We start from the raw sequence: 17,643 nt of genomic DNA, 5'->3' as shown, positions 1-17,643 counted from the left end.
TGAGCCTGGCACACTTCAGGAATGCCCAGCCAGGCACAGTCCAGGAAGAAGCAGCCAATGCCAATGAACAGGAGGGTCTCCACCACTAACTTCACTAAATTCTCCAAACAGCAACAACAAATCAAAACCCGGAGACTGGCAAGGATCTCAGTGCACTCTCCCTAACTGACTTGTAAAAATGCTGCGGCCTCAGTGAATCCCAGCCGCCCCCCCAGACAGCACCAGGAAGACCATCTGGACAGAGGCGGGGCCACAGGCAGACGCCGCAGCCTCCACATGTCCAGGGAGAAACGCGGCTGCGTGTGTTCAGGCGCAAACACACACACACACACACACGCACACGGACACGCACACGCACACACACACACACACACACACACACACACACACACGCTGCAGACACACCTGTGGGGCTTGGCCCTCCCACCCGACCCTCTGCGCAGCCTGGGCCCGGGAGCAGCCCCGCGCCGCTTGGGCCTGTTCGCCCCCTGGCGGCCACGCCTGGCGGTGCCGCCTCCGGCGTCCGTCCCGAGCGGGAGAGCGGCGGTCCTGGGGGCGGGGGCGGGGTCCCCCTGCTGGCGCAGCGGGGTAGTGCTCGTCCCGCCGCCTCGCGTCCGCGGTGCCCCGGGCCTGCCCCGTCGCCCTCGCGCGGGCTCAGCGTCCGCAGGCGGGGTCGGGAGGGAGGCGGGAGGGGGCATGTGGGCGGAAAGAAGCCCCAGCACACCTTCCGCCTCCTTCCTCGGGCGGGGGCCCAGGCCCGGCTCGTCCCCCCGCCGTCGCCGGCTCGCTCCGGAGCCAAGGGGCAGCAGCGGCAGGGAGTGACAGTCCCTCTGGCGGGAGTGTCTGGGGGCGGAGGGTGTCCGCGGGACCCCTTCTCGGCACCACGGTCCCCTCCGCCCACTGCCCAGGGGAACTCGGCCGGGGGTGGAGGGCGCCAGGGCCACAGCTCTGAGGCGAGGAGGTGCTGCCGGCGGCCCAGCAGAGGGGCAGGAACCAGGCAGGGCCGTCGGTGGCGAGAACGTGCGTTTAATGGGACGAAGGGCAAGAAGCACAGGGCCGAGTCCACCCACCAGCGCCGCGCGGCCCCCCAGGTCTCCCCCCGCAGCCACCCCTGGAGCAGGGACGCCCTGGGGGGAGGCGCCCAACCCAAGGTGGACCCACGGCAGACTGCACCCACCCCGGCGGAGGCAGAGCCCGCAGCAGGGCCCTCCTGCCCTGCCCCCCGCCGCTGCCCCCCCGCAGGTCTCGGGCCCTAGCAGTGGGACTCTAGCTCTGTGAGAATGAGCAGCGAGGTCCTGGGCGTGGCAGGGGCAGAGGGTTCTGCTCGGTTCCATCCAGGCAGGTCCTCCGCCGGGCACATGAGCTGGCCGATTCTCTGCAAGGGAAGTGGAGGCGGCTGTCATGAGCTGGCCTCAGGGGCACGGCTGCCAGCTTCCCTCATCACCAGTGTCTGCCTGCACCGCCCGCCACACACACCCACATGCCCACCCGGAGCCAACCCTCTCCTCACCCCCCGGGCCCAAGTCTTGTAGGCAGCAGTGTCTGTCCCTCCCCAGAGCCTCGCCAAGCTCAGTGGCACTCTCTCCTACCCCAGTGAGGCAGGTGTCTGTCTGTCCTCCTGGGGCCCTACACCAGCCAGTGGCTTGGGCTCCCGCCCTCCCCACTAACCCCCTACCTCTTTGAGGGAGCCCTTGAGGGTGCCGAGTTTATAGAAGCTCCAGGCGGGAATGCAGACCATGGAGGACAGAGCCAGGAACCAGCCCAGGGCATCGCCCCACCACGGGTACGTGTACTTCTTGTTGTAGGTCAGCGGCGTGTACTTGATCAGGGAGAAGAGGAAGGTGGCCTGAGGAGGAGAGTAGAAGAGGAAGGGGCTGGGAGAGCAGGGCCCTTGTGCCCCCTGGGGGAGTTGGCAGAGACCTGTCACCCTGCGAGCCCCACCTGGCCTCCAGGCCCATTTGGATCAGTCAACCCCTAACCCCCATCCACATCCTGCTCCAAATCCACACCCCCAGTAGAACTTCCAGGGAGCCTCCCCAGTGCCGCTGGGCACCTCTGCACATGGCTGCTGGTGTTTCCCGGTGCTTAAGGCTCCGGGCCCATGGGGGTGGGGGGGACTGCGAGGACCTCAAGGGCAGAGGTTGTGCCTCCTTCCCCCTGGGCCTCACTTATGCCCTGCATACAGTGGGTGCTTGGAGGAACTGCTGACACCTGAGATAAAGCCCCAGGAGGCAGCACTTAGTGGTTTGTGGCTCAGACTCGAGCCAGGCCACTGGGCTTGAATCCCAGCTCACTGGCACTTTCTCACTCAGGTAAATTGCTTCCCGTCTCTGGCTTCAACTTCATCTGTAAAATGAATACAATGGTAATTCTTACTTCATGGGGCTTTTGCGCAGATTAAATGGGTTAAAATGTGCAAAGCACCTTATGCCTGGCACAAAGTGAGCCCTCTTAGTGGCGTTATTACTATCACTGTGATTAGTATTATTATGAGCAGCCCAATGCACTTAGGTTGTGGCCCTGCCTGTGACATTTGACTCACATTATGGTGTTAGTCAAACCATCCGGCAGCTCTGGACCTCAATTTAACTTCTGTGAATTGGAAAGGAAGAATCTACCTTGCCAATCATTTTCTAGAATCCACCAGATTTTCAATCCCCGTGGGAGGCATCCCTTCTATGGCTAATAGCCTGGCTGGCCTCCTACCACCACCATCTCTCTTTGCCTTTGTGTAGCTTTATTGAAGATTATCTTACTGTGCAGACAGCTGGGGTGAGGAACAGCCAGCAATATTTGATAAGAGGCCATGGCCTGTACCCAATCATATCTTCAATGTTGTTGTAGAAGCGCCCGGCTCCTACCATGAAGAAAAGAAGGAAGGAACAGGGAGAAAGGACATTCTTTAGCATCCAAGGCATGGGCAGGATGGGCAAGAATTAATAAACAGAAGACACCATGGTAGTCTTTCAAATCATTGCTGGGAGAATCTCTTCCCTGGGATTCACAGGCATATGCAGCAGTGGGCAGAACTCAGCTTAGGCAAAGATAAGGACTTTCTGATCATAAAGTCATTAAGGGCTGAAGAGGTTTGGATAGGACAGGATTGGGCCCCCTTGGGGTGGTTAGGGTGAGGCCATCACCAGAGGGTGACAAAGCAATCTTTGGAGGGCATTTCCAGTGGTAGCAGTTTCAGATTCTTGAGATTTTTTAGGTTGAGTAGGGAAGGAGTCTCAGGAAAAGGTGGGAAAGAGCAGCGGATGACTCTTTTCTCAGGGCCCTGAGATGGTGGAGAGCACTGGGGTTAGGACCTGGGGGAAGAGTCACTCACCATAAACCCAAGCCACACAGAGGGACTCAAAGATGGCCACAAACAGGAGGCACATGCCACTGGCTGCATAGTAGTCAAAGAGCTGAAATACGTACATACCGCCCTGCCCGGGGAAGAGGGCAAAAACAGAACTGTACCCAGAGGAAACAGACATACTGTCCCCCATAACCCCTGGCCTCACACCCTCAAACACAGAGCAGACCTGGTGAGGATCAGAGGAGACGGATATTAAAACAGAATATAGTTTGTAAGGTGCAAGGCACTAAGCAGATATGAGACAGTAATTTTTTTTTATTTTCAGCAGGAAGATAGATGAAACAAACAGTTATTGCTAGCTTATCCCTGAGAACATTTAGAGATTGACCCAGAAGCCTAAGACAAAGTATGTACTTCTTGGCAGAGGATCAGGATAAGGGCCGTCATCAGGACTGTGAAGCTGACAAACTCCAGCTCCTTCCTTCTCCCTTGGGACAAAACACAGAAGAGCACCCATCCCCAGGGCTCCTGCTCTCCCTTTGAAGTTTGTCCCCAGAACTTGGCTCAGTTGCCTGGTACATCATAGGAACTTGGCGGAGAGACCATTTTTCCTAATCCAGGGCTTCCAGACCATTTTTTCATACCTCTTAGCTGACCGTGGAGCCAAATCACCCCTCAGACACACCCAAAGGTAGGTGGTTAATGTCCAAGGGCCAGAGGAAGGCCTCACCTACTCTGTGCTTCCTATGGCCTGGAAAGGAAGGAGTCCCAGAGCCCTGAAGCCTGGAAGGCCAGCCCCAAGGCCTGAATCCATTGCACCTGCTCCACCTGCTCCATAGGACCCTGCCACCTTGGCCTCTCCTCCTCACCCAATCCCCACCTTCAAGCTTCCCGGTCCCTCACCTCTGTAAGCATGACCAGCCCGACAAAGAAGGAGGTGACAGACACGCCAAGAATGAGGAGCTCCCTCCGGTTCTTCTTGCGGAATATGTGGGGGTACATGTCCACCAGCGCTGTCACCAGGCTTTCTACGCACACAAACTGGATGAGAGGGCAAAAGAATTGGAGAGAAAGAGAGATCCCAAAATATGCTGCTGCATCAGCCAGCTCTGACTTCTTGCTCCGAGGCTTAGCCCAGCCCTGTCCCTGTCTCAAGTCCCCAGGGTCGTCCTTGCGTGCTTAGGTCTGGACATACCCCTCAGAGCTCTTCTTAGCCCCTAGAAGGGCATCCACTTGTGACATCTGCGCATTCCCCATGTGCCTTAAGGGCCCTTGGGGCATCAGGCTCAGCCTCCTGTCCACTGCTCTGCCCCCACCCCCAGCCCGCACACACCCACTTATCTCCCAGGCTCTGCATGACAGCCTCTTGATACCTGGCTGTCCAGTCCCAGGAGGACGACCATGAAGAAGAAGCAGCAGGCCCAGAGAGGAGAGAAGGGCAGCATCACCACGGCCCGGGGGTAGGCAATGAAAGCAAGGCCGGGGCCTACAGCAAGGAGCAGAAGAACATGGCCCAGTGCCTGGGCTGGCTCCAGGCCCTGTGTGATCCCAAGGCTTCCCAGTATGGGTCATGGAATCACGGGAGCCAGAGGAAACCTCACCCCAAAGTTACCATCATCACCCCCAACCTCCCCCAGGAGAAGCCACTCGAACCTCCACCTGGTCCCCAAATCTCCAAGGCACGCCCACTGTGTTTTCATTGGCAGGAACAGAACCTAGAGGCTGCGGGTATAAGGGGCTTTGGAAGATGGAAAGGATGCATATCATCTGCATTTCTGCAAGCTCTATCCTCAAATCCTCAGGGCTCACTCTCAGGACCTATTGCCCCAAACCAGAGGTTTCAAACTGGTACATTTGTGCAGCTGACTCAGCATCAAATAAGTGCATGTAGGGCTTGATGAGACCCACCGCCTTCATGACCCCACCAAGGCAATCACTGTGTTCCTTCTATAAAGAAAATACTTCCAAAGAAAATACCTCCAAGATTAGATTGAACCACTCTGCCACCTCTGTGCCCAGAGCCTTTTTTGTTACCCTACAATTTCAGAATACCGTTGGCACACGTCCTCTCAAACAAATTAATGTTCCTCTCAGCTGGCTCAAATGACAGGAACAGATTCACATGCCAGCACCTGGGTCCATCCATTGGAAACTTCCTTTGAGAAACAGAGTATGACCGTGCAACCTTGGATGATCCTTTACCTCTTCCAACCGCACTTGGCACACTGGTGGAATGGGTACCCCCCACCATACCAGTCCCTGCCTCAAAGCTTCCCATCACATGATGCAGGCAAAACGCTTCACACAGTGCCTGGCATATACCAAACGTTTAATAAAAGTGAAATGTTATCATTTTTAATAAGGATCAGTGATGTCAGTTCCCACTGCTTGGCACTCTGTGAAACAGGGTGTGCTAGGGAAGGCGATGATAAAACACTGTCTTGATGCAGAGTGCAAATGGGTGGTCCTCAAGAGTAGGGGAAGGGCAAGCGACATTTACAGTTTACCCAGGTAGGGGACTGGTTCTTGGTTTTACATAAAAGCAACACAGAGGATGCCTGGGTGGCTCAGTGGGTTGAGCCTCAGGCTCTTGATGTTGGCTCAATGCATGATCTCAGGGTCCTGCTGTGCGGGGGAGTCTGCTTCTCCCTCTCCCTCTACCTCTTTCTCCCTCTGCCCCTCTCCCTGCCCTTGCTCTGTCTCTCTCTCTCTCTCTCTCTCTCTCTCTCTCAAATAAATAGATAAAATCTTTTTTAAAAATAGAAATAAAGGGACTCCTGGGTGGCTCAGCGGCTGAGTTTCACTCAGGATGTGATCCCAAGTCTGGAGATCACATCCCACATCAGGCTTCCTGCATGGAGCATGTTTCTCCCTCTGCCTATGTCTCTGCCTCTCTCTCTGTGTCTCTCATGAATAAGTAAATAAAATCTTTTTAAAAATAGAAATAAAAATAAAAGCAACAACAGGGGCACCAGGGTGGCTCTGTCAGTTAAGCAACCAACCCTTGATTTCAGCTCAGGTCGTAATCTCAGGGTCCTGGGATCCAGCCCCGCATCAGCATGGAGTCTGCTTGAGATGCTCTCTCCCTTTCCCTCTGTCTTCTGTTCCTCCCCCTGCTCATGCTCTCTCTCTCCCTCTCTCTCTCCCCCTAAAATAAATAAATAAATCTCTAAAAAAGTAATTAAAAAAATAAAAGCGACAACACTGAATGGTGTAAAGGAGGAAACTATGTGCCAACATAGACTTATCCTTTACGTTTTAAAGTGAGCAAAACAAGGCAAAGCACAGAACAGTGCATATAGCATATTATAAATTGGGGTTTTTTAAAGGGGAGTAAGAAATAGAAATAGTAATATGTGCTCTGTAGTATGAATGTTCATGTAAGTGTGTATATGTGTGTATCTGCACTATTTTTTTCATGGATGCCTAAAGTGTTTCTGGAAGGAGAAACATGAACCTGGTCACATGGCTTGCCTCTAGGGCAAGGGAGTGGAGGCCAGGTGTGGGAAATCCTCACTGTATACACCTCCACCCTTTGAAGCTGGGCTTAGTGTCGATGGACTCCCCCAGACCTTCCCAGGACATGTCCTTTCAAAGGTGACCGTGGTTCACCCCAGTGTAGGTGACAATAGAAACGCATCCGGATCCCATTTGGCGAAGCTTCAAGCACAAGTCACAGAACCCACCCCTCACACCCAGCCCCACAACACTCACCAGACTCAGCCACCTCAGAGATGGGCACCCCCTGCTCCTGAGACATGAAGCCCAGGACAGAGAAGATGGCAAATCCGGCCACGAAGCTGGTACCGCTGTTGAGGAAGCAGAGGGCGATGCAGTCCCTATGGGACGGGCGGGGAGGCAAAGACAGGCCCCGTCAGCAAGAGGATGCTGACAGGAAGGCCCAGAGTGCTGCCCCTCAGACAGACAGACACTCGCCCCAGCCCTTCACACAGGCCAGAGGGGGGCTGCCTGGCAGGATTAAGATGAACATGCAAGGGGCTGGTTCTGTACCCACCCCCACTCTGTTAGCTCAGACTTGGAGTCAGTCAAGGTAGTCATAAAAGAATAAGGGCTCTAAGGAACTAGAATATTCATGTAAAAATTATAAACTGCCACACAGCCTCCCCTCCCCACCATGTTGCCAGCATACCTCTTGGGCCACTACCACTTAGACACAATTCATTAGGCATGCTAATATAGAGGGTATGACAATCCCAAGCCACAAATAATTCTCATCCCCCAAATTTGATTTTGAAAGGCAATATGTGATATTTTTTAGCTAAAATTGAATTTGGCTGAGATGCTCTGATATGAACCGAGTAGGCTGGAGGGAACCCTGGGAAGGGGAACATGAGATGCGGAGTAGTGAGGTAAAAATAGGTAAGGGTTCAGTGTTGGCTGGGGCAAAGGTACAAAGCAGACCAGGCAAAGGTTCCTGTGCATGGCATGATGAATTACTTCTCAGGCCTGAGCCCACTAGCCTCTCGTTAGTCAGAGGGCTGGGCCCATGCTGTGGCTTCCCAGCCAACCACAACCATTCCAGCCTTTAGAAGTACTCCCTCTGCCCATGCTGCACTCACCTCCTTTCAGCAACTGGTGGCCCTGGGGCATAGGAAAGTAGGGTGAAGATGGGGCGGGGGGGGGGGGGGGCAAATCCATGACCCTCCAAAGCAGCCCTGATCTAGCATGGAGGGGGGCAGGGGAGAGAGGTGGGTTGGCAGCCCAGGCCCTACTCAGCCAATCACCTGTAGCAGTTGTTGTGGTATTTGTTGTAGCTGCCCAGGGCAGTCAGGCACCCTAGGCAGATGGCGAAGGAAAAGAAGATCTGGGTGCCCGCGTCCATCCACACCTACACAGGGAAAAGGCAAGAATGCTGCACCCCAGGAAAGCCTGGCTGTCCATGCTCCATGGGAGCACACAGGCCCATGGCCGAGCCAGGCACTGACTAGCAATGGCGAGAACCCTCCTCCCAGCCTGCCACCCTGCTATCCCAGTGGGCCCTTGGATGGCATATCTCGGGCATTTGTGGGATGGCGTGGGCATCAGGCACTGGGAGAGGCCTGAAGGACCCGTGCTAGAGGAGCCTGGGAGGGAGCTCTAGGTCTAAGCCAGGTCAGACACCAACTTTCTGCAACAGAAATAAGGCCCTGGTTCTGCCTCCACTTTTTCCCTTCCTGGGCCCTCCTTGCAGTGTGACCAGCGTGACCAGTTAAGAAGGAATGCCAGGAGAGGATCTCTAGAGCTAGGTGTCCTACATATCGGTGCCATAGCAAGAAAGATCATTTTGCCCCCTCGCACCTCAAAATCTGCTGTCTGGAAAACAGGAAGAGTAATCCTCAGCTCACAAGGCCAAGAGGCTGAACGGAATGCATCTGTGAAGGCCTTTGTACTCCTTGGGGGGAAGAGCTCTGCAGCTAAACCTGGGCCACAGCTAGGACCATTATTGTCTCAGCTGGCCGAGCCGGCCCAGGCATGTTATGATTTAGATTTCACAGCTACAATAACATCCCAGAGAGAGAGCACATCAAGGAGAACAGGACGAGGCAACCCTGCAGATCTGTGGGAGGTGTGGTCCCGGGGCCACAGACCCTCCCCAGGCACCTCCTGTCTTCGGAGGACATGAACCCCACAAGGGCTCTGAGCTAAGCTACGGGCGCAGAAAACACCAGGCAGGTGGCCTAACCTCTCTGGGTTCCCCATTTCTTGTCTTTGCTGAGCCCTGCTCAGCTTTCCTTCCATTAGCATCAAGCTCCCAATGCCCACATCCACCAAAGCCTCAGCTTCTGCTTCCAAAGCTCCTCAGTCCCTGGCCTGCCTCTCCCTGCTTCCCTAACCATCTTCCTGGCTCCCTAACCATCGCCCCCACCCTCCGACCTCCCTTGCTGTCTTGTCACACAGGCCTCTGCCAAAGTGCCCATTGGCCCCAGCATTGGTGGTGGGTCTCAGGGACTCATTGGCAAGCCCCAGTTGAGATACTGGATCTCTAGGACTTAAGAAAAACTCAGCAATCTGCATTCTTTTCAGAGCTTCCCGAATGATCCTAATATCAGCCAGATGTAGGAATCAACTGCCCCCCAGGCCCTGAGAACTGGTGCCAGGGACCCACCCAGGGCACTCACTCCTCTCGTTAAGTCCATTTCTTTGGGAAGTGGGGCAGAGTGGGAAAGACAATGAAGAGAAGGGGAGACCATCTCTAGCCTTCTGTTCTTCCGCTCACTGTGAACCCCATCCCCAAGCTATGCTGCCAGGCAGGAATGGCCACCAGAGAAAAGACATCAGCAGCAAGAAGCACAATGGAAGATCCGGAAGGGGCCAGGGCTAACAGGAACAGTGCACAAAGATGGAAATACCAGGAAAACCTTTTTAAACCTGTGGGAAAATTATCATGGGGAAAGGAGAGGTGGTTTCAGGGTTTATATCAGAAGCTGAAGAAGGAAAGGGCAGGAATACGAGGAAAGAACCTGAGGCCCAGAAAGCTGCAGGGGGGTGCTTATGAAATTCTGTGTGAGGCCATGGACATTTGAGCGGGTGCCTGGGGTAATCTGTTGGCTCCTTCAAGATGTCCCAAAGATTTTCTTCTAAAACTGTCCCATGGAGACTGTGAGGAGTCACCTAGGGTAAAGTCAGTGACCGCAGGTCCCCCTGTTCTGTTTCATTCCTGCTCACTCCACAGCTTCCTGGCAGGGCCCTTCAGCCAGGAGCTCTGAGTTTGTGAAGAAAGAGGCCTGACCCAGGCCCAGAGACGGACAGCTGGGAGACACCCCTATCCGCCTGGGGGGCTGGTAGCCACCAGCCCAGGGATCTCTCCCCAACAGGCCATCCAGGAGATGGCCCAGGAGCCTGCCCAGCCTCACATCTTGGAGGTTTGCTTCCCGGGTCTGGCAGTGCCTATAGGGGCTGTGGACTGACCCACGAGTTGCCAGGGAAACTATCCGATGCTCTCAGACATCCTGCGGCTGCCCACACGCAGGCAGGGGCCACAAATCCCATGGTGATGAAGTTTCACAAACTTGGACTTGGGAAGCAAAAATAAGAAAAACTGTGACTTGGCAGTTCACCCTAACTGCCCCCTGCCCTGAGGGGGACAGACTAAGACTGGGTTGGGGGCAGAGGTTAATGAGAACAGAGGAGAATGCAGCAGGAGGGCCAAGGGTTCAGAGGGTGAGGGTCAGGGCCGGAGCCTCTGATAAAGCCACCTCCTGGGGAGCTTGGCAAGGGACCCCCAAGTCCCCGCCCCCACCCCACTCTTGGCACAGCTGTGGCCTGACAAGCCTGCTGGGATGGGGAGAGGAATGGGGTCAGAGGAAGGGCTTCAAGAACAAGCAGAGCAAGCTGTTCTGTTCCCCACCACAGGCAACCTACTCCCTGACCATGCCAGCAGCCCTGGTCTCTAAAACAAAATCCCAATGTGTCTTTGGCTGTGACAAAAGGCTGTTCAAGAATAAAACAAGCATGAAAAACACCTGGTGGAGTGTGGGCAAAAAAAGAGGTCTTTGGGGGAGTAGAGGAAGGCAGAGACCTCTAGAAGATCCAGGAAAGGTGTTTTCAACTTTGAGTTTGATCTCAAGGATGATTATATTTACTATTTTTAGGAAGGCAAGGGTGAGTAATGGAAAAAGCTTTGGCTTTGGAGTCACACTGAATTGGATTCAACTCTTAACTCTATTATAATCACTAGCTGTGTGATCTTGGGCAAGTCACTTCACCTCTCTGAACCTCACTCTTCTCATCAGAAAAATGGGTATAATAACAAATAAAAATAATATATATGTGAAACACCTAACACATACTAAATATTAGTTCCCTGTCCCACCTCTTGGAATAATAAAAAGCAGCCCTTATATCTCTCAAATTCATACTCTGTAGAAAATGTGTATCATGGTCATCAAGACAGCAGACTCCTAAAGACTACGTAGGATAAAACCCAAGCTCCCCCACATGCTAGTTTTGTGGATCTGGGGCAAATCTCGTAAGTGTCCTAAGCTCGAGTCTCTTCGTCTGCAAGATGAAGCTATAGGGAGCTCCTGAGGCTATGCGGAGACTGCCCGGTGTTGTGCACTCAGTCAAGTGCCCAGCACACAGTGAGCGCATAATAGGTACGTTAACTCTTGTTGCTGTTTGTTGTTATTGTTACTTTTGAAAGGCAACTCACCTTTCAGTGATGTTCAGTGATAATGGGTCCCACAGATGCCAAAATAAAAAGACCCGTTCTAATCAATGTTCCAACTGCCACCCGAAACAAACCCTTCATGAGAAGCGCTTAACATAGAGCTTTCAAAGGTTCTGCAAGGGCTTTTTGGACACCCTACCCCCAGCCAGCTGCTCTATCCCTCTACTGAACAAAGGCAAGCAGAACAAAGGACCAGGAAAGGGAAAGAAACAAGCTCCCAGGAGAGTCCTGAGTCTCCAGGGACCCCTCTCGAGTGGGAAAGAGACAAGCCCCAGGCAGTCAGTGGCCTGCCTGAGCACAGCAAGACTGGCAGAAAGGGAGGAGGGAGCCAGATAAATCCAGCATTGTCTCTGCCTGCCTTCCAGCTTCCAGACTGAGAGCTTGGCAGAGAGAGATGTCTTTGGTCTTTGTGCTGGCTAGCAGGAATTTTGCACCTTTCTCAAAGTGCCAGGCAAATGCCAGCTGGAATTCTCACACTTCCTAGGGAGTGCCAACTACATTCAATTAGGGCTCTGGTAGGAGCGTCACACCTGCAGGCTGCTGCTCTGTTCACTGACAACAAAGGCCTAGCTGCAGCCTGAGACCAAGACCCAGTGGCCAAGAATGCTTCTGGGAAGCCCAGACCAAGCTCTGCTCATGAAACCTCTCCCTCTTCACTTCAGAGGACTTGGAAGACACATGCTCCCTGCATAACCTACAGCTGGCTGGAGTTGGAAGGTGGTATCCTGGAGAGCAGATGAAAAGAGGTTTTATTCCCTGCAGTAACCTGGACATGGAATCGTGGCCTTCGTAACGCTTGGAGTTGAAAGCTATCTGGTCTATCTTCTTCATGTTTGCTGGATGCTTCATCTAACCACCACTACACCTAGAACAGACCGGTCCCATAATAGATATTCAGTAAGATTTTTGCTGAATGAATGAGCTTTGAGAAAAACAAAGATGAGCAGATGGGGACTTTTCCTTCAAGAGATCATAAAGTCTCATAAATGGGACTTGTCATCATTCAGACCCAGCTTCCAGTTGCAAATGTGAGGATGAAAAATTTGTGAAGCTCTCCAGGCCTCCATTTCCTATAAAATGAGGATACCTCACTGATCTGCTATGAGGATTAGCTGTAATGCTTCGTGTAACAATGACAAGACCATCGTTAGCACTCTCAATAGTTGTTGACTATAAACAGCTGATCAGGACAAACAAGGCATTGATCACAGAAGCTCTAAATCCCTTCCAGAAATACCAGACCCCTCCCTCCAATTTCTCTTTCAGGCTGCCTGCCTGTCTCCCTGCCCAAACAGGGCTCCTCCTTCCCAGCCTGACCTCTAAACAAAGGCAGACTGTAGCTGGCCTCTGGTTCACACCTCTGTGGCTCTAGGACAACAGTGAAGCCCTCCTGCACAGGAGATCCAAGCCAGCCTCTACCCACTGGCCTCCAAAGCTGTCCACGACAACCTCCTGCTTGCTACAGACTCTCTACCACAATACTCTGGTTCCAGAGAAGTCAAAGGGCTTATGAGCCACACAAAATAAAAGTACACTTTGTTTGGCCAGCTCCTTACTTGCTCTGTGACCTTGGGCCTTGTTTGCTAGTCTGTTCAGTGAGGATTTTGTACTAGATGACCTCTGGGCTCCTCCTAGCTTCAACAAGTACAGTTCTACGGTTTGCTCCAAAGCCTGACTACAGTCCCTGTGCCCTAGGTGGAGAAGAGGCAGCCGCAATCTGCACCTCCACTGTATCTAAGAAATGGGGGAGGGAACCGTAAGCCCGCATCCCACCAGATCCTTGAGCTGTACCCAGGACAAGGCTGCTGGACTCCACAGGGGGTCTGGCCACCCCTGGGAGCTGCAGCAGGGCCGGTGGAATTCAGGGCAGCAGAACATAACTCTGCCAGGGGGACTAGGAGACATGAGAAAAATTCAGCTGTTGGACCACCCCCAAGTTCTGAGCTACAGGGACCCTCCACCTGCGCGTGGGCTGAGCTTCCAGCGGTGGAGGGAAGTGTGGGACTGTGTGCCAGTCCCTTTGCTCCCATTCCCGCTCAGCAACGTCAGGGAGCGCGCTGGTGCCTCTACAGTGCCCTGTCCGCAGAGCCCTCCAACGGCTGGCGTCTCCTGCAGCGGCGCCGCGTGTCCTCAGGGCCCCCCTCCAGACACACAGAGCTGCCCCATCACCCGAAAGGCCGGCTGGGGCGCCGAGCTGGGGCACGAGACCTGGGGGGCTCTGGGGTGGAGCTTACCCACGCTCCCCCAGTCCACCTCCTGGCTTTGCCAGCTTTCAAAACTACTGCCAAACCGGAGAAGATACGAGTCGGTCAGAGGCGGTGGCTTATTTGGGGCCCTGCTTCGCAAGGCCCTCGTGTGAGCAAGCACACCCCCACCCCAGGCCAGGAGGAAGCTGGCTGTGCAGAGCTGGCGCGGAGGAAGGGCTGGAGCCCGAGGGGCCTCCTGACAACTGATGGGAAACTCGACACCACCGGCTGCCTGAGTGTGGGCCAGGGACCTGGGGCCTCGGGGCAGAACCAGGGAACCAGAGGGCTGGTGGATGGCTAAGGAATAGAGGAAGTCGCTGTGACATAGGATCATCAGGAGGAAGGATGGGAAAGGGGGACTAGGGTGGGTGGTGGGGAACAGGCCGCAGCCTGTGACTGAGGGATCTGCAGCCTCTCACAAACACTCCTGGGCCTCCGGGTAGCTGTGAACCAAGCGGGGGACCACAGACAGCTGCTGACACATGGCCGGACCCCCTACGCCACCATGGACACCTCAGGGTTGGGGCCAGGAGCGGGGATTCCTGACAGCAGCACAGAGGGAAAGCCTCCAGAGCCACAGGACAACCCCATCTGTGGCTTCTTACCTGGGGATCCCACAGACGTGTGAGGTTTGGGTACAGGTAAAACTGAATTCCTTGGGCTGCCCCAGGCAGCGTCACCCCTCGAATTAACAGGACCACCAGCATGAGGTAAGGGAATGTGGCTGTGAAGTACACCACCTGGCCAAAGAGTGGATGAAAGTCAAGGAGGCTGTGAGTTTGGAAGGAAGGGCCCGGAGACCCAGTCGCAGAGGCAGGAGGCAGGAGGCAGGAGCTCCCCCCACTCCACACACCCTCAGAGCAGGCCAAGAGAGTTTCCCTCTGCCCCTCCCTCTCACCCTTGCAGCTGTTCCACTCGGTCTTCCCCCTGCCTTAAGCCACAAGCTCCCATGTCCCTCTCCCATCCTCCTCCTGACACCTACCCTGTAATATTTGTGAAGTGACTGAATGAACCCAGGCATGTTCCCAACCAGTGTGTTTAGAATTATGGCAAGGGTTGTCAGGTATGAAAAGCTCTCTAACACATGATCCCTGTCCTCACAGAGCTTACAAGCTTAGCACACCCAGGCAGCCAGATTAGGAAGGAAGCCTTCTCAGAGGCCTCCAGGGCAAGAGTCCAGAAGAACTCAGAATGCCCTCTAACACTTCAGACACTCTATGGCCAAAGAGTCCCCCATCCACAAGTTGTCAGGGTGGTTAAGAATCATTTTGAGATGGATTCCTTTTCCAAAGAACCATTGAATACACCAGGGAGCCACAACCTGTATTCAATTTGCGATGTGCTCACACATGTGGTATATTGCAAGAACCATTTTCCTTGGAAGTGTCCTTCCTGCCCGTCTCCCTCCCTTCTCCTTTCCATTCCACATCCCCACCTACCAGAGTGCACAGGATCGAATCAGGGAGAGCACAGAATCAAGGAAGGGAGCCATATGAAATCTTGACAGGCTCATTCCCTCCCATCTTGGACCAGGTTACAGTTCAGGGAGCTCTTGGGTGACCAGGCCCCCCCGGGGAGGGCAGGGAGTCCTGGGCTGAGAGGGGCCAGGAGCTCTCCAACACAGACCTTGCCTGTGGACTTGACCCCCTTCCAGATGCAGAAGTAGCAGATGACCCAGGCAACCAGGAGGCATAGGGCCAGCTCCCAGCGCAGGGCCCCCAGGTCATGGATGCCATCAGAGATCTTCAGGACCCGCCTCCTGGGGAAAGAAGGTTGAGCGGGGCTCCACTTTTGCTGCCAGCCTCAGTTCTGTAGCCTGTGTGTCTCAGGCAGCAAAGACATGCCTCCAGGCTCTTGTCCAAAGGCTTGTCACCTGTTTTTGCTCAGATCTGTGAGGCTCTCCTTTGCCCAGAGGTGGGGGTAGATAGAAAGTGAGGAAAATATAAACTGTTCCCAGGTAAGTGTGCTCTGGGAGGCTGAGTATCAATTTAACCTAGAGAGGGAGGTGCAAACACACATCTTCTCAACCAGGGCTTCAGGATGTTTTGATACTAGGAATCATGTCCTAGGTGAACATCTATACGAGGGAGGGGGCGGCTAGGAGGCAGCACACAGGCAGCTGAAGGAAGGAGCGGACACAGGGGTATAGACACACATGCATGTGCGCTATCTAACGTGGGGGAGGGAAGGCAGGACCAGCTTGAGGGCAAAATTCTCATCTCTGAAACTAGTTCTGCATTAACCACAAATACAAGCCCAACAGAAAAAAAAAAAAAAAACCGCTTTAGGTGACAGGGCCACCAAAGAAGGAAACTATTACTCGCTGTCCACTGAGGGTCCACACTGCACGAGCCTATCCCTGTGCCCTTCTTTCAAACACACAGCCACACTGGGATGGGGAGAGGGCCTCACTTACTCCCAGAACTCGATGACAGGAGAGGTGGCATTCTCAGAGGTCACATTCAGGGAGCCATTGGTCCTCTGGAACTCTACACAGTATTCTACCCGTGGGTCCCAAGGAAGGAAGCAAGAGAAAAATCTTTCAGTATTTGACATGGCCAGAGAGGGGGGCTGTGAAACTGTAGGAACGGTGGGAAGTAAGGTATCTGAAAGGAACCGGGCTGAAGTTGTCCATACAAAACATCCTCAAACACAAAATAACCTCCAAATGCTTACTTCACCTTCTCCACATGATTCTACATGTGGGTTTCTTTTTTTTTTTTTTTTTTTTTTTTTTTTTTTTTTTTTTTTAAATTTTTATTTATTTATGATAGGCACACAGTGAGAGAGAGAGGCAGAGACACAGGCAGAGGGAGAAGCAGGCTCCATGCACCGGGAGCCCGACGTGGGATTCGATCCCGGGTCTCCAGGATCGCGCCCTGGGCCAAAGGCAGGCGCCAAACCACTGCGCCACCCAGGGATCCCTACATGTGGGTTTCTAAATGGGTACACGTTCTTGCTAAAGCATGATCAGATGGCATCAGGAAGAATGGTCTGCATGCCATCTACTTCAAAGTAGGCAAATATTTCTAGGTTACTGCCTTGTATAAAGTCATAATCTTTGAAGGATAGTAAATATGCTTTCTAGGGATGACATGTTGCAAAGTGGCTGAGAGCACAGAGACAAGGTCAGAAAGTTCTGGCTCGAATCCTGACTCTCTGGTTACTTGCTGCATGGTTCTCTGACTTCACTTACCTTGATTCTAGAATGTACACAGCGATCTGCAGTGGTGAGATGGACAGGGGACTAACTAAAAAGTGCCCAGTAAATAGTGGCTCTTAATTATCTGTATATGACCTTGGAGTTTCACAACAGGGGCTCACATTCTTTTTTACATTGTGTTAGCATAATAATACTAGAAAATATTAACACAGATGTGTTTTCCCCACTGTACACACGAAGAAAGGAATCTTCTTAGAAATGGCCTGTCACAGCTCATAAATGACTAAGTGAGAGCTAGAATCCAGCTCAGCAAATTGTATGTCTTACCTTCAAAATACCTGTAATCGGACCTTTCTTATTATGGCCACTACCAGCATCCTGGTCAAGATCCCCATCATTTTGTGGCTCCTTAACTAGTCTTCAGTTTCTACTCCTGTCTTCCTAGTCCAATCTCCACACAGCAGCCAGAATGATTTTGTTAAAAATTTAAGTCACTCTGTGTCATGTCTCAGTTTAAAAACTCTCCAGTTTGCTTCCTGCCCGCAGAGAAGAAGCCATAACCCCTATAATTGCCTCCAAGGCCCTTTTCAGTCTACCCCTGTCACCTTTGACCTCATCCTTCAGTGCTCCCTCACTCACCTGCTTCCTGGATACTGTAAGCACAAGGCTGCATCAGCACTTTTGCACTGGTTGCTCCTTGTACCTAGAGTCTGCCCCTGAAATCTCAGCCACTGACTCCCCCCACTCCTTCAGAGCATGA

The 17,643-nt window shown here is 53.3% G+C and overlaps 1 protein-coding gene across 12 annotated transcripts in view; it reads right to left on the bottom strand.

The window, feature by feature from the left end:
• Window positions 1-1,018: 1,018 nt before the first annotated feature.
• Window positions 1,019-17,643, bottom strand: part of SLC6A13 (solute carrier family 6 member 13) — a 37,416-nt gene continuing 20,791 nt past the window's right edge. For 11 of the 12 annotated variants that reach the window (XM_055315592.1, XM_055315594.1, XM_055315593.1 and 8 more), the window contains 11 exons: window positions 16,137-16,221; window positions 15,347-15,479; window positions 14,326-14,460; window positions 8,050-8,153; window positions 7,019-7,143; window positions 4,678-4,790; window positions 4,208-4,345; window positions 3,329-3,431; window positions 2,757-2,857; window positions 1,676-1,846; window positions 1,019-1,375 (listed from right to left, as the gene is read on the bottom strand). In XM_055315592.1, coding sequence (XP_055171567.1) covers window positions 1,253-1,375; window positions 1,676-1,846; window positions 2,757-2,857; window positions 3,329-3,431; window positions 4,208-4,345; window positions 4,678-4,790; window positions 7,019-7,143; window positions 8,050-8,153; window positions 14,326-14,460; window positions 15,347-15,479; window positions 16,137-16,221 — 1,331 coding nt within the window. In that variant the 3' untranslated portion in view covers window positions 1,019-1,252. Of the gene's footprint in view, window positions 1,376-1,675; window positions 1,847-2,211; window positions 2,347-2,756; window positions 2,858-3,328; window positions 3,432-4,207; window positions 4,346-4,677; window positions 4,791-7,018; window positions 7,144-8,049; window positions 8,154-14,325; window positions 14,461-15,346; window positions 15,480-16,136; window positions 16,222-17,643 lie in introns of those variants that run through there. The other variant, XR_008663179.1, reaches the window with a different exon arrangement.

The sequence above is a fragment of the Nyctereutes procyonoides genome, unplaced genomic scaffold (genome assembly GCF_905146905.1).
Source record: "Nyctereutes procyonoides isolate TBG_1078 unplaced genomic scaffold, NYPRO_anot_genome, whole genome shotgun sequence".
NCBI lineage: Eukaryota > Metazoa > Chordata > Mammalia > Carnivora > Canidae > Nyctereutes > Nyctereutes procyonoides.
This window is presented reverse-complemented; position numbering and strand designations above follow the sequence as displayed.